Below are 16,299 nucleotides of genomic sequence, written 5' to 3'. Positions count from 1 at the left end.
TCATAGGGGAGATGGCTGAGTAAGAAGGGCAAGGAATCCATCTCTCCAACCAAAAACAACAACCATAATATGGCATTCTATCTGATTTAACTGATTAGGGATTCTGGGGTTTACTCAATGGCTTACAACTTTTTTTTTTTTTTAGATTTTATTTATTTATTTGACAGAGAGGAGAGATCACAAGTAGGCAGAGAGGCAGGTGGGGGTCGAGGGAGGGGAAGCAGGCTCCCTGCTGAGCAAGGAGCCTGATGTGGGGCTCTATCCCAGGACCCTGGGATCATGACCTGAGCTGAAGGCAGAGGCTTAACCCACAGAGCCACCCAGGTGTCCTAATGGCTTACAACTTTTAAGGGAAGGTTTGACCAGTAAAATGTAATATTAGCCTTCACAATAGTAGAAGGTGTCCATTCCCCACTCTCCACCCCAGTGATGGGAAACATTCCTAGAACAGCTTATAAGAGCCAGGGTGGGCAATAAGAATCTTGTCTTCCAAGTAAGGGATCTGTCTCCTGATTGTGAACTACTGTTTCAGATCACAGAAGTGCAGATACAAAGGCAGGCTACCATTATTGCAGTGTGCTCTGGGTGAAGCAGCTTTCAGGGAATTAAAAGAGATAGCTCTGTTCTTTCCCCTTCAGTTTTCCTTTTTCTCCCCTTTAGGAACCAAGACATACATACATATATACATACATACATACATACATACATACATACATACATTTATTATTTTATTTATCTATTTGACAGAGAGAGAAAGAGAAGGAGGGAGAGAATAACAGATGGAGAGTAGATTCCCTACTGAGCAAGGAGTTTAATGCGGGGCTTGATCCCAGAAACCCAGGATCATGACCTGAGCTGAAGGCAGACGCTTAACCAACTGAGCCACCCAGGCACCCCAGGAGCCAGACATTTAAATATTAGAACATCCAAAAGCAGCTGTATATTCAGAGGAATATAGGAAGTCATTATGTATGCAGGCTGATTCCTGTCACATAGAGATAAACAACACAGATTCTGGTGTAGAAAGAGTATTTCCGGAGGAACAGAATCTTAAGGATAAGTTTTCTGAATTGGGTTTAGGATTTCTAGAATTGGCTTTCTAATTTGATTAGATTCAAAGATATGAATGACTCCATTTCCAGTATTAAAGAGAGCAGTGATAGCCCTTGGCATGGTCTGTCAATTAAGACGATACTCCTAATCAACTGCTTACAAGAAGAATCCGGATGACTGTATAAATGCCAAACATTTATGGCAAACTAATAAATATAATGAGCTGGTTGGTTGCTCCTAATGTCATTGGATAAAGTGTGGGGCGCAGGGGGAGGATGAGCTCAGGGATTTGAATTTCTAGCTCAAGCACCATGGGAATGACCTGTGAGCTCCTGTGTGTGTTCCGAAGGAGACCCTTATCTCCTATACTGCAGTCCTGAGATTGCTGGAAATTAAACCAAGAATCTCGTTCTCTGACTGGTTGAATTACCATACAAGTTGAATTCCCAGCCTTGCAAGGTATCTACTGTTAAAGTGAGGGTATTAATTGGGAAGGAACAGAACTCTGAAAATTGGAACGAGGATGTGTAGGAAGGCCCTGATAAAGCTTAAGACATTGAGCCTCTAAATTCTACTAAGTGTGCTTCACCAGTGGAGCCACCTCTCCACCCCACACTTAGGAGCATGTGACTCTTGATTTTGGGGCTGTGAGGTCGAGCCCCACCTTGGGTGTAGAGATTACTTAAAAATAAAATCTTTAGGGACACCTGGGTGGCTCAGTCAGTTGAGGACTCTTGATTTTGGTTCAAGTCATAATCCCGAGGCTCTGCGCTCAGCGGGGAGTCTCCTTGAGGATTCTCTCACCCTCTCCCTCTGCCCCTCCTCCTGCTCGCTCTCTCTAAAATAAATAAATAAAATCTTTTTTTTTTTTTTTAAAGATTTTATTTATTTATTTGACTGAGAGAGAGATCACAAATAGGCAGAGAGACAGACAGAGAGAGAGATGAGGAGAAGCAGGCTCCCTGCCGAGCAGAGCGCCCTATGCGGGACACGATCCCAGGCCCCTGGGATCATGACCTGAGCCGAAGGTAGAGGCTTAACCTACTGAGCCACCCAGGCGCCCCAAATAAAATCTTTTAAAAAGTAAAACAAGGGGCGCCTGAGTGGCTCAGTGGGTTAAAGCCTCTGCCTTCGGCTCAGGTCAGGATCCCAGGGTCCTGGGATTGAGCCCCGCATCGGGTTCTCTGCTTGGCAGGGAGCCTGCTTCCTCCTCTCTCTCTCTGCCTGCCTCTCTGCCTGCTTGTGATCTCTGTCTGTCAAATAAATAAATAAAATCTTAAAAAATAAATAAATAAAAAGTAAAACAAAATTTTAATAAAGATCTTATTTATTTATTTGAGAGAAAGAGAGAGCGAGTATAATTTAGGGGCAGAGGCAGAGGGGGAAGCAGGCTCCCCACTGAGCAGGGAGTCCGGTACGGAGTTCAATTCCAAGACCCTGATATCATAACCTGAGCCAAAGGCAGAGGTGTAACCAACCGAGCCCCTCAGGCACCCCCAAGAAAGTAAAATCTTTTTTTTTAAGAAAAACTTGGTTCTTTGAAAATAACAATAAAAATTGATAAACCTCTAGCCAGCTTGATAAGGGAAGAGAGAGAGAAGACAAATTGCTAATATCAGAAGTGAAAAGTGATATTATTACAGATTCTACAGATAATAACAAGGTAGTAAGGGGTTATTGTGAACTTTGGGCCAATAAAATGATATAAAATTGGCAAATTACAAGACACAAAATGTTAAAGTTCACTTAAGAAGACAGATAACCTGAGGGGTACCTGGGTGGCTCAGTCGGTCAAGTGTCTGACTTCATTCAGCTCAGGTCTCTATCTTAGGGTCCTGGGATCAAGCCCTGCATCAGGCTCCCTGTTCAGTGGGGAGCCTGCTTTTCCCTCTTCCTTTGCCCCTCCCTCTGCTTGTGCTCTCTATGTCTATTTCTCAAATAATAAAATAAAATAAAAAAGAAGACAGATAAACTGAATAGCTGTACAATTTTACAAATTGAATTTGTAGTTTAAAACTTTCCCATGAGTTAAACCACAAGTCTAGATGCTTCCATTGATTATTTCTACCTACCCCACCCAAGCACTTAGTGGTTTCTACCAAACATAAAAGGAAATGTCAATTCTCAAAAGACTTAGAGAAAATTTAAAAGAATACTCTATCTGAGCCTATAAAGCTAACATTAGTCTGATGCCAAAACCAAGGTATTAAAACTACAGACCAATATGTTTTATAAATAGACACAAAATTGACACAATTTTAGCAAACTGAATACAAGGTAATAAAAAGAATGCTAACTTCTGAGTAAATAGAATTTATCCAAAAAAAATGAAAGGTTGTTTTATCAGTCATAAATCAATGTAACCCACTATTTTAACAGATTCAAAAAGACAAAAACAACAACAACAAACACCATGATTATCCCAATGGATGCAGTAAACCTTCTGATAAAACTCAGTATCTACTTCTGATTAAAATATCAGCAAGTGGGGCAAAGTTGCCTACTCAGTAATTAAAAAAGGGAGTTTATTTTCCTCCCTCTCCCTGAAAACAAAGTTGAAATGCACACAGATATAAAAAGGGGACTCAAACTGCCTCTATTACCATATAACAGGGTTGTCTATGTAGAAAATCCCAAGGAAAGTATGAAGAAAATCTATGAGGACTAATAACTGGGTTTTATTATACAAAATGAACACACAAAAATTTATTGTATTTTCTATATATTAGTTGTGAACAAATGAGAATGGAAATTAGAAAGCAATACTATTCACAGTAGTAAAAAAAAATGAAATACTTAGGGACAAATCTAACAAAAGATATGCAAGGTCTAGCACTTCTGAGAAAAATTAGACATAAATAAAAACAGAGATATGTTGTTTTCACAGGTCAGAAGTCCCAATATTGTTAAGTTCTCAATTCTTCCCAAATTGATCTATACCAGCAAGCTTTTCCCCCCAGTAGAATTTGACAGACTGATTCTATATTTTATATGGAGATGGAAAGGGAGAAAGCAGTGTGGATAAAGACAGTTTTTAGGTTATGAGTGTTTGAATGTGTCACTTCAGAGAAAGAAGCCCAAGAGGAGGAAGTGGGGGTAAAAGGAAGATGTGAGAGAAGAAGTTGGGCATACATGAAAAAGAACAAAGTTGGAGAACTAAAAGTATATGATTTCAAGAATTATCATATTATTTATTTATTATTTATCATAAAACCTCTGTAATCAAAAACAAACAAACAAAAATCTCAGTAATGAAGACATTGTAGTATTAGCATAAACACAGATAAATAGACCAAGAGAACAGACTAGAGAGCCCATAAATTCATACATATATGGTCAATTAATTTTCAATAAACATGCAATACAATGCAATGGAGAAGGGATAGTCTTTTCGACAAGTGGGTCTAGAATAATTGTCAAAAAATCAACATCTCAATCAATATCTGATATCATATACAAAGATTAAGACAAAATGAACCATAGACCTAAGTGTAAAATCTGTAAGTATAAAGTTCCTAGAAGGAGAAAATGTATGATCTCGAGTTAGTCAAAGTTTGCTTTGAAAGAAATTGGACTAAGGAATTTTGTTCTTTGAAAGACACGGGAGAAGAAAAAGACAAGCCACAGAATAAAAGAAAATATTTGCAAATTGCTTATCTGGTAAAAGTTGCTATCAAAATAATAAAAATACTCAAAACTCAATAATAAGAACATAGACTAATAAGCTTTTAAAATATGGCCAAAATATTTGAATTACCAAAGAAGATATATTGAGTATAAATAAACTTGTTGAAAGTTGCTCAAAACCATTAGTCATAAAACTGCAAATTAAAACCACAATGAGATACTATTGTATACCTTTTGGAATGGTTAAAATTAAAAAGACCAACAACATCAAGTGTTGATAAAGATGAGCAATTGCAAATCTCATACACTGCTTGTGGGAATATAAAATAGTATAACCACTTTTTTAAAAGTTTTAATTTAAACTCCAGTTAGTTAACATACAATGTAATATTGTTTTCAGGTGTACCATATTGTCATTCCACACTTCCACAAACACCTGGTACTCCTCATAACAATTGCTCTCCTTAATCCCTTCCTCTGTTTAACCCATCCTCCCACCCACCTCCCCTCTGATAACCATCAGTTTGTGCTCTATAGTTAAGAGTCAGTTACTTGGTTTACTTGGTTTACTCTCTTCCCCACCCCCGTAACTCCAACCATGTTCATTTGTTTTCTTTCTTTAAATTCCATATAGGAGTGAAATCAAATGGTATTTGTCTCTCTCTGACTGACATATCCCTTAGCATACTGTTCTCTAGCTCCATCCACATTGTTGCAAATGCAAGATTTCATTCTTTTCTATGGCTGAGTAAAATTCCATTGTATATGTATACTACATCTTTTTTTTTAATTTCATTTTTTCAGTGCTCCAGGATTCATTGTTTATGCACCACACCCAGTGCACCATGCAATACGTGCCCTCCTTAATACCCACCACCAGGCTCACCTAACCCCCATTCTCCTCCCCTCCAAAACCCACAGTTCGTTTCTCAGAGTCCAGTCTCTCATGGTTCGTCTCCCCCTCCAATTTCCCCAATTCACTTTTTCTTTCCTTTTCCTAATATCTTCCATGTTGTCCCTTATGCTCCACAAGTAAGTGAAACCATATGATATGTGACTTTCTCTGCTTGACTTATTTCACTCAGCATAATCTCCTCCAGTCCCGTCCATATTGATTCAAAAGTTGGGTATTCATCCTTTCTGATGGAGGCATAATATTCCATTGTATATATGGACCACATCTTTATCCATTTGTCTGTTGAAGGGCATCCTGGCTCTTTCCACAGTTTGGCGACTGTGGCCATTGGGGTACACCTGTACCCCAATGTTCTTTTCTTTTCTTTTCACTACATCTGTATCTTTGGGGTAAATACCCAGTAGTGCAATTTCAGGGTCATAGGGACGCTCTATTTTCTTTTTTTTTATTTTAATTTTAATTTTTTTTGAGAGAGAGAGAGATCACAAATAGGCAGAGAGGCAGGCAGGGAGAGAGAGAGAGGAGGAAGCAGGCTTCTTGCGGAGCAGAGAGCCCAATGCGAGACTCGATCCCAGGACCCTGAGATCATGACCTGAGCTGAAGGCACAGGCTTAACCCAGGCGCCCTCTATTTTTAATTTCTTAAGGAATCTCCACAGTGTTTCCCAAAGTGGCTGCACCAACTTGCATTCCCACCAACAGTGTAAGAGGGTTCCCCTTTCTCCACATCTCTCCAACACTTGTTTACTGTCTTGTTAATTGGGCCATTCTAACTAGTGTGAGGTGGTATCTCAATGTGGTTTTGATTTGAATCTCCCTGATTATACCATATCTTCTTCATCTATTCATTAGTTGATAGACATTTGGGCCTTTTCTAATTTGGTTATTATTGATGATGCTGCTATAAATATAGGGGTGCATGTATCCCTTCAAATCCGTGCTTTTGTATCCTTTGGATAAATACCTAGTAGCACATAGGATAGTTCAATTTTTAACTTTTTGAGGAATTTCCATACTATTTTCCAGAGTTGGTGCACCAGTTTGCATTCCCACCAACAGTGTAAGAGGGTTCCTCTTTCTTGGCATCCTCACCAAAACCTGTTTCCTGTGTTCTTAATTTTAGCCATTCTGACTGATGTGAGGCGATATGTCATTGTAGTTTTCATTTGTATTTCCCTGATGATGGTATTGGCACAAAATAGACACATTGTTCAATGGAACAGAATAGAAAACCCAAAAATGAACCCACAACTATATGGTCAACTAATTTTGACAAAAAAGGGAAGAATATCCAATGGAAAAAAGATAGTCTCTTCAACAAATGGTGTTGGGAAAACTGGACAGCAATATGCAAAGGAATGAAACCAGACCCTTTCGTATACTATATACAAAAACAAATTCAAAATGGATGAAAGACCTAAATGTGAAGCAGAAATCCATTAAAACCCCAGAGGAGAACACAGCTAGTACTTTGACATTGGTCTTCTAAACTAAGGGTAACAAAAACAAAAGTAAGATATTGGGACTTTATCAAAATCAAAAGCTTCTGTACAGCAAAGTAAACAATAAAAAAAAACAACTAAAATGCAACCTATAGAATGGGAGAAGATATTTGCAAATGACATATCTGATAAAGTTTAGTATCCAAAATATATAAAGAACTTATAAAACTCACAACCAAAAAAACAAATAATCCAGTTTTAAAATGGGCAGAAGACAAGAGTAGACATTTTTCCAAAGAAGACATCCAGATGGCGAACAGATATATAACCACTTTTTTTTTTTTAAAGATTTTATTTATTAATTTGACAGAGAGAAATCACAAGTAGACAGAGAGGCAGCCAGAGAGAGAGAGAGGGAAGCAGGCTCTCTGCCGAGCAGAGAGCCCGATGCGGGACTCGATCCCAGGACTCTGAGATCATGACCTGAGCCGAAGGCAGCGGCTTAACCCACTGAGCCACCCAGGCGCCCCTATAACCACTTTTTAAAGGTTTGGTAGTCTTGTTTTAAATTGAACATTTATATACCATGTGACCCAGCCACTCCAACCTAAGTATTTATCCCAAAGAAATGAAAGCATATGTCTATAAGTCATGAATAAATGTACAGATATTCATAGCAATTTCATTTTTTTAGAGAGGGAGGGGGCAGAGGGAGAGAGAGTGAGATAATCTTTTTAAGATTTTATTTATTTGAGTAGTGATCTGAGGGGGGCACATGCACCCAAATGTTTATAGTAGCAATGTCCACAACAGCCAAACTATGGAAAGAACCTAGATGTCCATCAACAGATGAATGGATAAAGAAGATGTGGTATATATATACAATGGAATACTATGCTGCTATCAAAAGAAACAAAATATTGCCATTTGCAATGATGTGGATGGAACTAGAGGATATTATGCTAAGCAAAATAAGTCAATCAGAGAAAGAGAATTATCATATGATCTTTCTGATATGAGGAATTTGAGACACAGGACCGGGGGTCCTGGGAGGTAGGGAGGGAAAATAATGAAACAAGATGGGATCAGGCAGGAGACAAACCATGAGAGACTCTTAATCTCAGGAAACAACTGAGGGTTGCTGGCTGGTGGAGAGTAGGGATAGGGTGGTTGGGTTATGGACATTGGGGAGGGTATGTGCTATGGTGAGTGTTGTGAATTGTGTAAGCCTGATGATTATAATTATATATATAATAATTTTAATTATAACATATAATTATAAATAATACATTATATGTTAATAAAAATATCAAACATCAATTAAGAGAAACAAAAAAGATTTTATTTGAGAGTAAGTAGATGCTGTATGATTCCACTTATAAAATTCTTTTAAAATGCAAAATAATCTGTAGAGACAAAAAGCAGATTGGCAGTTGCCGAGAGATAGTGGGGGCGGGGTTGGGAAGGGTATGTGGGAGGAATTGTAAGTGAGCATAAGGAAACTTTATGGGGTGATGGGTAAATTCATTATTTTGATTGTGATGAGGTTTTCACAGGTGTTTATATATATCAAAACATATACTTAAAAATATATACAGGGATGCCTGGATGGCTCAGCGGATTAAAGCCTCTGCCTTCAGCTCAGGTCATGATTCCAGGGTCCTGGGATAGAGCCTCACATTGGGCTCTCTGCTCGCTTCCTCTCTCTGCCTGCCTCTCTGCCTACTTGTGATCTCTGTCAACTAAATAAATAAAATCTTTAAAAAAAAAAATATATATATATGTGTATATATATATATACAGACAGCTGGGGTGCCTCGATGGCTCGGTGGGTTGGGCCTCTGCCTTCCGCTCAGGTAGTGATCTTGGGGTCCTGGGGTGGAGCCTCGCATTGGGCTCTCTGCTCAGCGGGGAGCCTGCTTCCTCTCTCTCTGCCTGCCTCTCTGCCTGCTTGTGATACCTGTCTGTCAAAAAAATAAAATCTTTAAAAAAAAAAAGATAAAAAAATATATACAGCTTATTATGTGCCAATTATACCTCAATAAAGGTGTTAAAAGCAAACACCAGGTCATTGTTGTTAGTTGTGGGGAGTGGAGGAGTACGTTTATTCAGAGAATGAGAAAGTACAAATATTTAACACTCCTTAAACATAGGAAAAAACTTACTTGAATTAATTTTATTTCAAACCCACTGAATTTTTTTTGTATTCTGTTTGAGAGAATAGAATGTAGTATATAACCTTAGTTGTTTGAAGTTTATTGGATTGTTACATGAACCTTCTGTTCATTGTCGTTGGGTTTCTACCTTCCAATAAATCCCCCTTCCATGAGCTGGAATTCAAGCCAAACTGTATTTTTTCTTGCTAACAGTTATTTGACAAAAGTTTAGTTGAGAACAAAGGAAAACTACTGACTGAAATTAGATATCAATATTTGCTACAGATTTTTATTTTTCTTTCTATCCCAATCACTCAATAGCACATGCAATTTATTTCTCAAAAGTAGTAATTAATTCTCATAGGAAAGTAAAAGAGACTAACAAAATTGGAGCATGTTATGCAGAGAGGTGAAATTGTCATTTGAAATCAAAGTTACCTCAAATATAGTCAAAGATCATGAAAATAAAATGAGTTCCAAAAATGCAGCTTATCATTGAAAGTTAAAAAACAGTTGTAATCTGTAAACTTCTCATTTATGACCTACCTCTCTGGCTCGATGAAGCTGTGCTTGCTCAATCCTAGAGATGACATTCTGTACTGCAAATGGGATCTCCAGCTGAGGGACCCCTGATTTGTAAAGGGATTTTCTGGACATGATGGTGGAATCCATAACTTCTTTTTCTGGTTCAGAGTCGCTGTCTATCCCACTTTGCATTTTGATAAATAGTTTGAAAAGTTCGTGATTTTCTTTTATTTCTTCTTTTTTCACCGAACATAGGCAAATGCTATAAAGGTGTCCACAAGGAAGCTAGGTCTTTCCTGCTCCCACAGGTTGTGGTTTACCCTAATTTGTTGCTAACCATGGTATTCCAGTCCTGGTGATGTCATAGTAAATCCATCATGACATCAATGACTCAGACATTTCTAGAGTGCTTACTATATGCGGAGAACTAGGCATTCTATCTATATGCTGTCATGGTAGCGGGGAGGGAGGGTAGGAAAGAATAGACAACCAGAATATTGAACTGAATATTGAAAAGGAAATAGAAGATATAGCCTTGCTTAAATAAGCTTAAAATCTAGGTGTTAGAATTCAAGATCCAGTATATCAAATGTAACTCCTGATTCTTCTCTCTTCCTGAGGTTTTGCTTAAGAATTTTTTTTTAAGATTTTATTTATTTATTTATTTATTTTAAAAATTTTATTTATTTATTTAACAGACAGAGATCAGAAGTAGGCAGAGAGAGAGAGGAGGAAGCAGGCTCCCCACTGAGCAGAGAACCCGATATGGGGCTCGATCCCAGGACCCTGAGATCATGACCTGAGCTAAGGCAGAGGCTTAACCCATTGAGCCACCCAGGCGCCCCTTATTTATTTATTTGACAGAGAGAAATCACAAGTAGATGGAGATGCAGGCAGAGAGAGAGAAAGGGAAGCAGGCTCCCTGCTGAGCAGAGAGCCCGATGCGGGACTCGATCCCAGGACCCTGAGATCATGACCTGAGCCGAAGGCAGCGGCTTAACCCACTGAGCCACCCAGGCACCCTGCTTAAGAATTTTTAAACGTGTAGTGGACTAGTTGTGTTACAACATCCTCAGCTGCCCCTCAGCTTGTCGTAGACATGTAATAATTTGGAAGCTATTATTTGGCTGAAGGTCAAACTCTCTGCACTGCCTAGTTATTCATTTTTCCAAGGAATGTGACTGAAGAAGTTTCTGAAATTCCATAGCTGGCCGGAGAAAGTGAAGGGAACGTTGGATGCTGCTTTGTAACTGAGAGGAGTACTCTGGGCAGCTCCTTTGTTAGCAGAGGATGTGAAAGGATTTAGGACAAAGGAGTAATTAAAGGACAGGGTAGTTTTGTTAAATGTGTAGCTTTTTTATTTATTAAAAAATATGAAGCAGTACAAAAATAAATATAACAAATAGTCACGTGCCTATCATATAGAATGAACAAATATTAACATTTTGTCGTATTTGCTTCAGAAATGTTTTTTAAAGTTTTTTTAAAAAATGTATTAACTTGAGAGAGAGAGCATGCAGGAGAGCATGAGCAGGGGGGAGGGTCAGAGGGAGAGGGGAAGTGCTGACCCCCCGATGAGCAGGGACACCCCCTGTAGGGCTTAATCCCAGGATCCTAGGATCATGACCCCATCCGAAGGCAGCCATTTAACCGACTGGGCCACCCAGGCACCCCTGCTTCAGAAATTTTTAAATAAAGCATTAGAGATAAAGTTGGAGTCCCTTTTGGTCCTCTCCCTAGACTTCTTCCTCCCCCTCTTTCCCTTTACAGAGACATTGACAGTCATGAATTTGATGTACTTATGTCTAGTCTCTGTTTATATAGTTTTACTACAGGTGGATATATTCATAAACTATATATCATTTTATAGATTTTAGACTTTATGCAAATTATGGATACATAATGTAATTTGTCTACAAGAACTTTGTATGTTGAATTCTTATTGTAAACTTTGTCCTATGGTGCATCCTTGCTATAAACTTGTAAAGTTAAACAATTTACATATTTCAGTCCTTCAGAGAATGGGAGACGGAAACATAAAGTAGTTGTCTTTTAAGAAATGAATCAATATAAAGAGAGCAAATATTCCCCCTTCTAATATCCCATTGTCTAAGTTACCCCCTTCTCTGTGTTCCCAAATACTTTGTAAACTTTCTATTATAGTACTTATCTCTTTGGAATGTAACTATTATTTGTCTCTGTCCATTATTGGTGAACTTCTCAAAACCAAAGGCTGTGTTTTAGAGATTTTGTTTGTTTTAAACATTTGACATATTCTTCCTCAGTTCCTCCTCAGAAATTTTCTAAAATTTGGATATTTATTATCATTTCAGACTCAATTATATGGAAACTTTTTAAGCCCCAGAATACTTTCTTTTATTGTTAGATTGCCTCCCCTAACACCCAGTCACAAAAATTACTCCCTCCTTTCCTTTAAGTCACATTTAAGTCCATTCAAGGAAGTTAAAAATGTTTCTGAAAGGACTGCAATTAAGTATTTTGGTAAATGTTTAAGTTTGACTAAAATATTCATCATTATCCAGCATTTCTTGAACTTATCAATTAATTTATTAAGTACTTTGTTGATAATATTAGATTGTGAGATCCTTAAACAACTTTCATTTCTCTTGATTTTTTTTTTACATTGCTTATCTCAGTAGGCATTCACAAAGCAGCTTACATGCTTGTCAACTAAACTAATTTAGCATTATTGTGCTCTCTCCCTCTCTCATATTTTTTATGCAGCATGGACTTCATCAGCAACTGGAAATGAAGGCTTTTTAAAGCAAAATTTTAAAGCTCCCTCCTTCCCCTTCAATTTGGTAAGCACTTGTTGAGAGATACTACTATGTGGCCACCATTATCCTAGAATGTGAAGAATATACGATACCGGTGAAGAAAGTAAAAAACGAAAAAGAAAATAACTTAAGACAGAATATTCAAGTGATAATAAGGGACATGAAGAAGAAATCTGTAGGGAGCATTGTCTTTGGGAAAACCCTATGGAGAGAGAAGGTTGATTGACAAATGAAGGCATTCCAGATAGTGAAGACACCTTGAGCCATGGCTTTGGAGGTGAGTGTTGAGTTTATCTTTCAGGGGAAAGGTAAGATTGGTTTAATTGAGATGAAGTAATGCTTAGTTTACTGTGGATCAGATTTGGGAGAGGATGGAATACAGAAATAAGGAATTCGATGGAGAAATGACTTTGGTATTAAATGAAAAAGTGAGTACGTTCATTAGAGGTAAAGTAAGGGAGATTACATGGGATCGGAATGGTAAGGTCTTGAAAACAACAGTTTGGTGAAAATGAAACCTTTAATTTAGAAAGATTTTTTAAATAATAGCATGGGAAAAATCAGTGGAAAAGATCAAGACATAATTATTTCAAAAGATTAAGTGTGGGACCTAAGATACAGAAGTGGATTGATAGGGAAGAATAAAGCTTACTAGGTATTGCTGAAGATAGTAAAGAATTTGGATCATCTAAAAGAAAAGTGTAAAGATCATTTAAAAATTTTATTGTACTTCATTTGAAGTGACAGTGATAGAACATCAGCGAAGAGGCTTTCCATACTAAGTATTAAGTAGCGTGGATATGGCTACCTGATCTAAGTGAACATAGGGCAAAGTTCTTTAAAGGCGTTTCTAAGGGAAACCCGCTCTCTGAGAGGGTTCCTTCAACTGTAAAATGGGGATACTATCTATTGCATAAGGTTTTTAAACGATTAATTCTCATAAAATACTTAGAATAATGCCAGGCACATAGTAAGGCACATACTAAGCATTTCATACACAGCAGCTGCTATTAATATATTTACTATTACTGCTGCCTTTTTTTTTTCCCTACTTTTTTTCTTCGAGCCACCACCTTTTCGGAAGGATTGGGCGTCTGCCAATACTCTCCACACAAGCTCGGTTTTTCATCAGATCTAGATTTTGAACTAGGAAAACTGCGTAGTTACAGTAGCGGTAGCCCTCCGCTTGACGAGGGATAAAATGCGTCAGTAAGATCTGTACACACCCCCGTGGTACAGAATGGTGCTTTCCTCTGATCGCTTCCCTCCCCCCACGACTGACGATAGTACCTCCCATGCTGCCGCTGGAAAAGGTAGCGTAAAAGTTGAGCGCGCCGAGGGGTTTCTCTTCTCCCGGAAGCAATTTTTCTCTGGAACCGGAAGCGGTTGCTCTTTCAAGGGAGGTGGGACTGGGCGGGTCAGGCCGCAGCGGCTGACGGCGGGGGAGGAGCCGGGTCCACTGCCGGGTGGAGGGGCCAGGCGAGTGTCCTTAACCTAGCGTTTGGGGCTCGGGCCTTTAAGCCCGTTGGAGTCGCGGCGGCGAGAACGACTGGGCCGAGCGGAGGAAGACATGTTGCTCTTCGTGGAGGTGAGTGGACTTGGTAATGTCGTCCTGCCGTGAGGAGAGCAGGAGTGTGGAGAGCCGGTTCCACCGCCATGTGACTTTCCAGGCCGTACACGCCGCGGAACCGGCAGATAGGCTGACACAGCACCTGGGCCGTGCAGGCCTGCGGCTCCACTCTGCGCTCTCGCAACACTTTAGGAAGCTGTGGGAAGTGAGGGCCGTAGTGGGGGAGAATTGAAGGTGGAGAATCCAGGCTTGTCTGGTATGAGGTGAGAATCAGAGGAAGGGGAAAGTGTCCCATATGGACCTTCTAGAGGAGGCAAACAGGCCGGGGTGGGGGGGTGCAGCAGGACGGGGCGGAGTCTACTGAGAAAAGGGTAATCAGGTGGGCGCGTTGGCGGGGGTGGGGGGGGGGTGGTGGAGAAGCGAGGTCTCGCGGGGCCCTCTGGGAGGGAAGCAAGCAACATGTGGGGCCGCGGAGGGAGGAAGGTGAAATTCGGTATAAGTATGTTGAAGAGAAAGTTGAAAGCTGCTTTTTATCAACCCCCACCAAATTTTGTTTGATCCCCGTCCGTAAGTCTCTGGAACGTTCTGTGGGTGGAAAGCGAATTACTGTGAACGGAGGAGACGCCAGTAGGCTTTGGAAGCCTTGAAAGGCACCGCTTTGACCTTTTGTAAAAGTTACTCAGGCAGTGGCTCCGGGATGAGGGTTTGGCTTTATGGACGCATAAAAGCCCTTACAGGAGGAAAATTCCAAGAATGAGAGAAACCTAGTCCGAGGAAAGCCGGCTTTTTTTTTTTTTTTATGTTATTTAACAATAGAAATACTTTTATTTTAACTGGAACGCCCGCTGCTGGCCTATTTTAGTTTTAAAGGTAGTGGATACCTGATTTAGAGAAATACGAGGTTTAATTTCTCTTATTTCTCTTGTGTGCAGTGAGCATCAGCTGACTGCCTGGCTAATGCTTTGAGTAGATTCCAGATCATATTGTTCTTGCATTGTGAAAACGTCAAACCAGCAAAGCTGCAACTTCGCAACTTGGCACTTGTTAACTATGCCCATAAAAAGAATCTTTTCAATGAGGGAAGGAATTTACAGGTTGTATAATGGATCGAGAAGCCAGGACCAGTCTATGGCTGTTTTTCTTCTCTCTCGGAGGGAGTGATGGATTTTATTCCGTAATATTACGACATAAAGTAAATTTCATGCTTTTAATTTTTTTTTAATCTAACCGACTGTGTAGCTGATAAATTTGAGATCTTTAAATTGGGTTTTAAAGAGACGCAGCTACCTTAGAGTATGTCCGACATTGGTAATAAACATTCACTTGGAACACTCCCAAGTAAATCATGAAGAGATTTGAGATTACTGAGCCCATTCTGTTTGCCAATTTTTTATCCTCATTGTAGGGTTTTTTTCGGCAGGATAAGAAATCAGATACGATTTTAAACAGTGCCAGTTTGTATTAGGAACGTTATGCCATGCAAATGCTTCAGGTTTTAAGTGTGTATGTTTTTGCTGGGCAAGAGAATGTGAAATTTTATTTATATTAACATGAATTCCAAAATAAACTTTTGAGTTCCCAATTGATTCCTTTGGTTTTGTTAAAATGTGAACTTTAATAATCGCTCCATTTATTGAGTGTTTAAGCTAGATCCTCTCTGGTTTGTAAAACAACATTGCAGTGTTTTACAGATGAGAAAACTGAGCGGAAGAGGTTAAGGAACTTAGAAGTAAAGTAGTGGAATTGGGATTTAGATATAGGTTATTCTAGTGCCAAATCATGGCTCTTATTAAACTGTTAATATTTCCACTAATCATTTTCTTTGTGAATCAGTACATTGTTTTAACTTTTCTCCTATAATGAGTTGCTGAAAATTAACAATGTGACTACACGTTTGGAGCCAAATATATGGTATTAAAAGCAGTGAAACAAAGAACAAAAAAACAATCTACTGGTCATGTGGCATTTTGTTAACTAATATTTGATTTTTAAAACTATAGAAATAACCTACAGGATTTAGAAATTATTCTAAAGGAGCGAACCACAGCTCAGTTTGATGCCTGAGGTCATTCAGGTGCAACTCTGGCTCCAGAATTTATTTTGCACTTTCCCCTAAACCAAGGATTCTTAATCTGGGTCTCTGGTTAGAATTAAGGAAGTCTGTGAACTTCATTGAGAGAAAAATATTTCCTTGTTTATTTTGACTACCTTCT

At 39.0% G+C, this 16,299-nt stretch overlaps 2 protein-coding genes across 11 annotated transcripts in view; one reads left to right on the top strand and one right to left on the bottom strand.

The window, feature by feature from the left end:
• FAM186A (family with sequence similarity 186 member A) overlaps positions 1-10,176 on the bottom strand; it is a 76,811-nt gene extending 66,635 nt beyond the window's left edge. Inside the window, exon 1 of one of the 2 annotated variants that reach the window (XM_045073023.1) lies at positions 9,740-10,176. In XM_045073023.1, coding sequence (XP_044928958.1) covers positions 9,740-9,910 — 171 coding nt within the window. In that variant the 5' untranslated portion in view covers positions 9,911-10,176. The remainder of the gene's footprint in view (positions 1-9,739) is intronic. The other variant, XM_045073024.1, reaches the window with a different exon arrangement.
• Positions 1-16,299, top strand: part of LARP4 (La ribonucleoprotein 4) — a 210,619-nt gene that overhangs the window by 116,440 nt on the left and 77,880 nt on the right. For 5 of the 9 annotated variants that reach the window (XM_004781719.3, XM_004781723.3, XM_004781721.3 and 2 more), the window contains exon 1: positions 13,929-14,104. In XM_004781719.3, coding sequence (XP_004781776.1) covers positions 14,087-14,104 — 18 coding nt within the window. In that variant the 5' untranslated portion in view covers positions 13,929-14,086. Of the gene's footprint in view, positions 1-10,210; positions 10,310-12,463; positions 12,794-13,925; positions 14,105-14,135; positions 14,350-16,299 lie in introns of those variants that run through there. The other 4 variants (XM_013050596.2, XM_045073027.1, XM_013050598.2 and 1 more) reach the window with 4 other exon arrangements.

Source organism: Mustela putorius, unplaced genomic scaffold (assembly GCF_011764305.1).
Source record: "Mustela putorius furo isolate JIRA1106 unplaced genomic scaffold, ASM1176430v1.1 tig00537227_pilon_pilon_pilon, whole genome shotgun sequence".
Classification (NCBI taxonomy): domain Eukaryota; kingdom Metazoa; phylum Chordata; class Mammalia; order Carnivora; family Mustelidae; genus Mustela; species Mustela putorius.
Note: the sequence above shows the minus strand (reverse complement) of the source record. Positions and strands in the feature narration are given on the sequence as shown.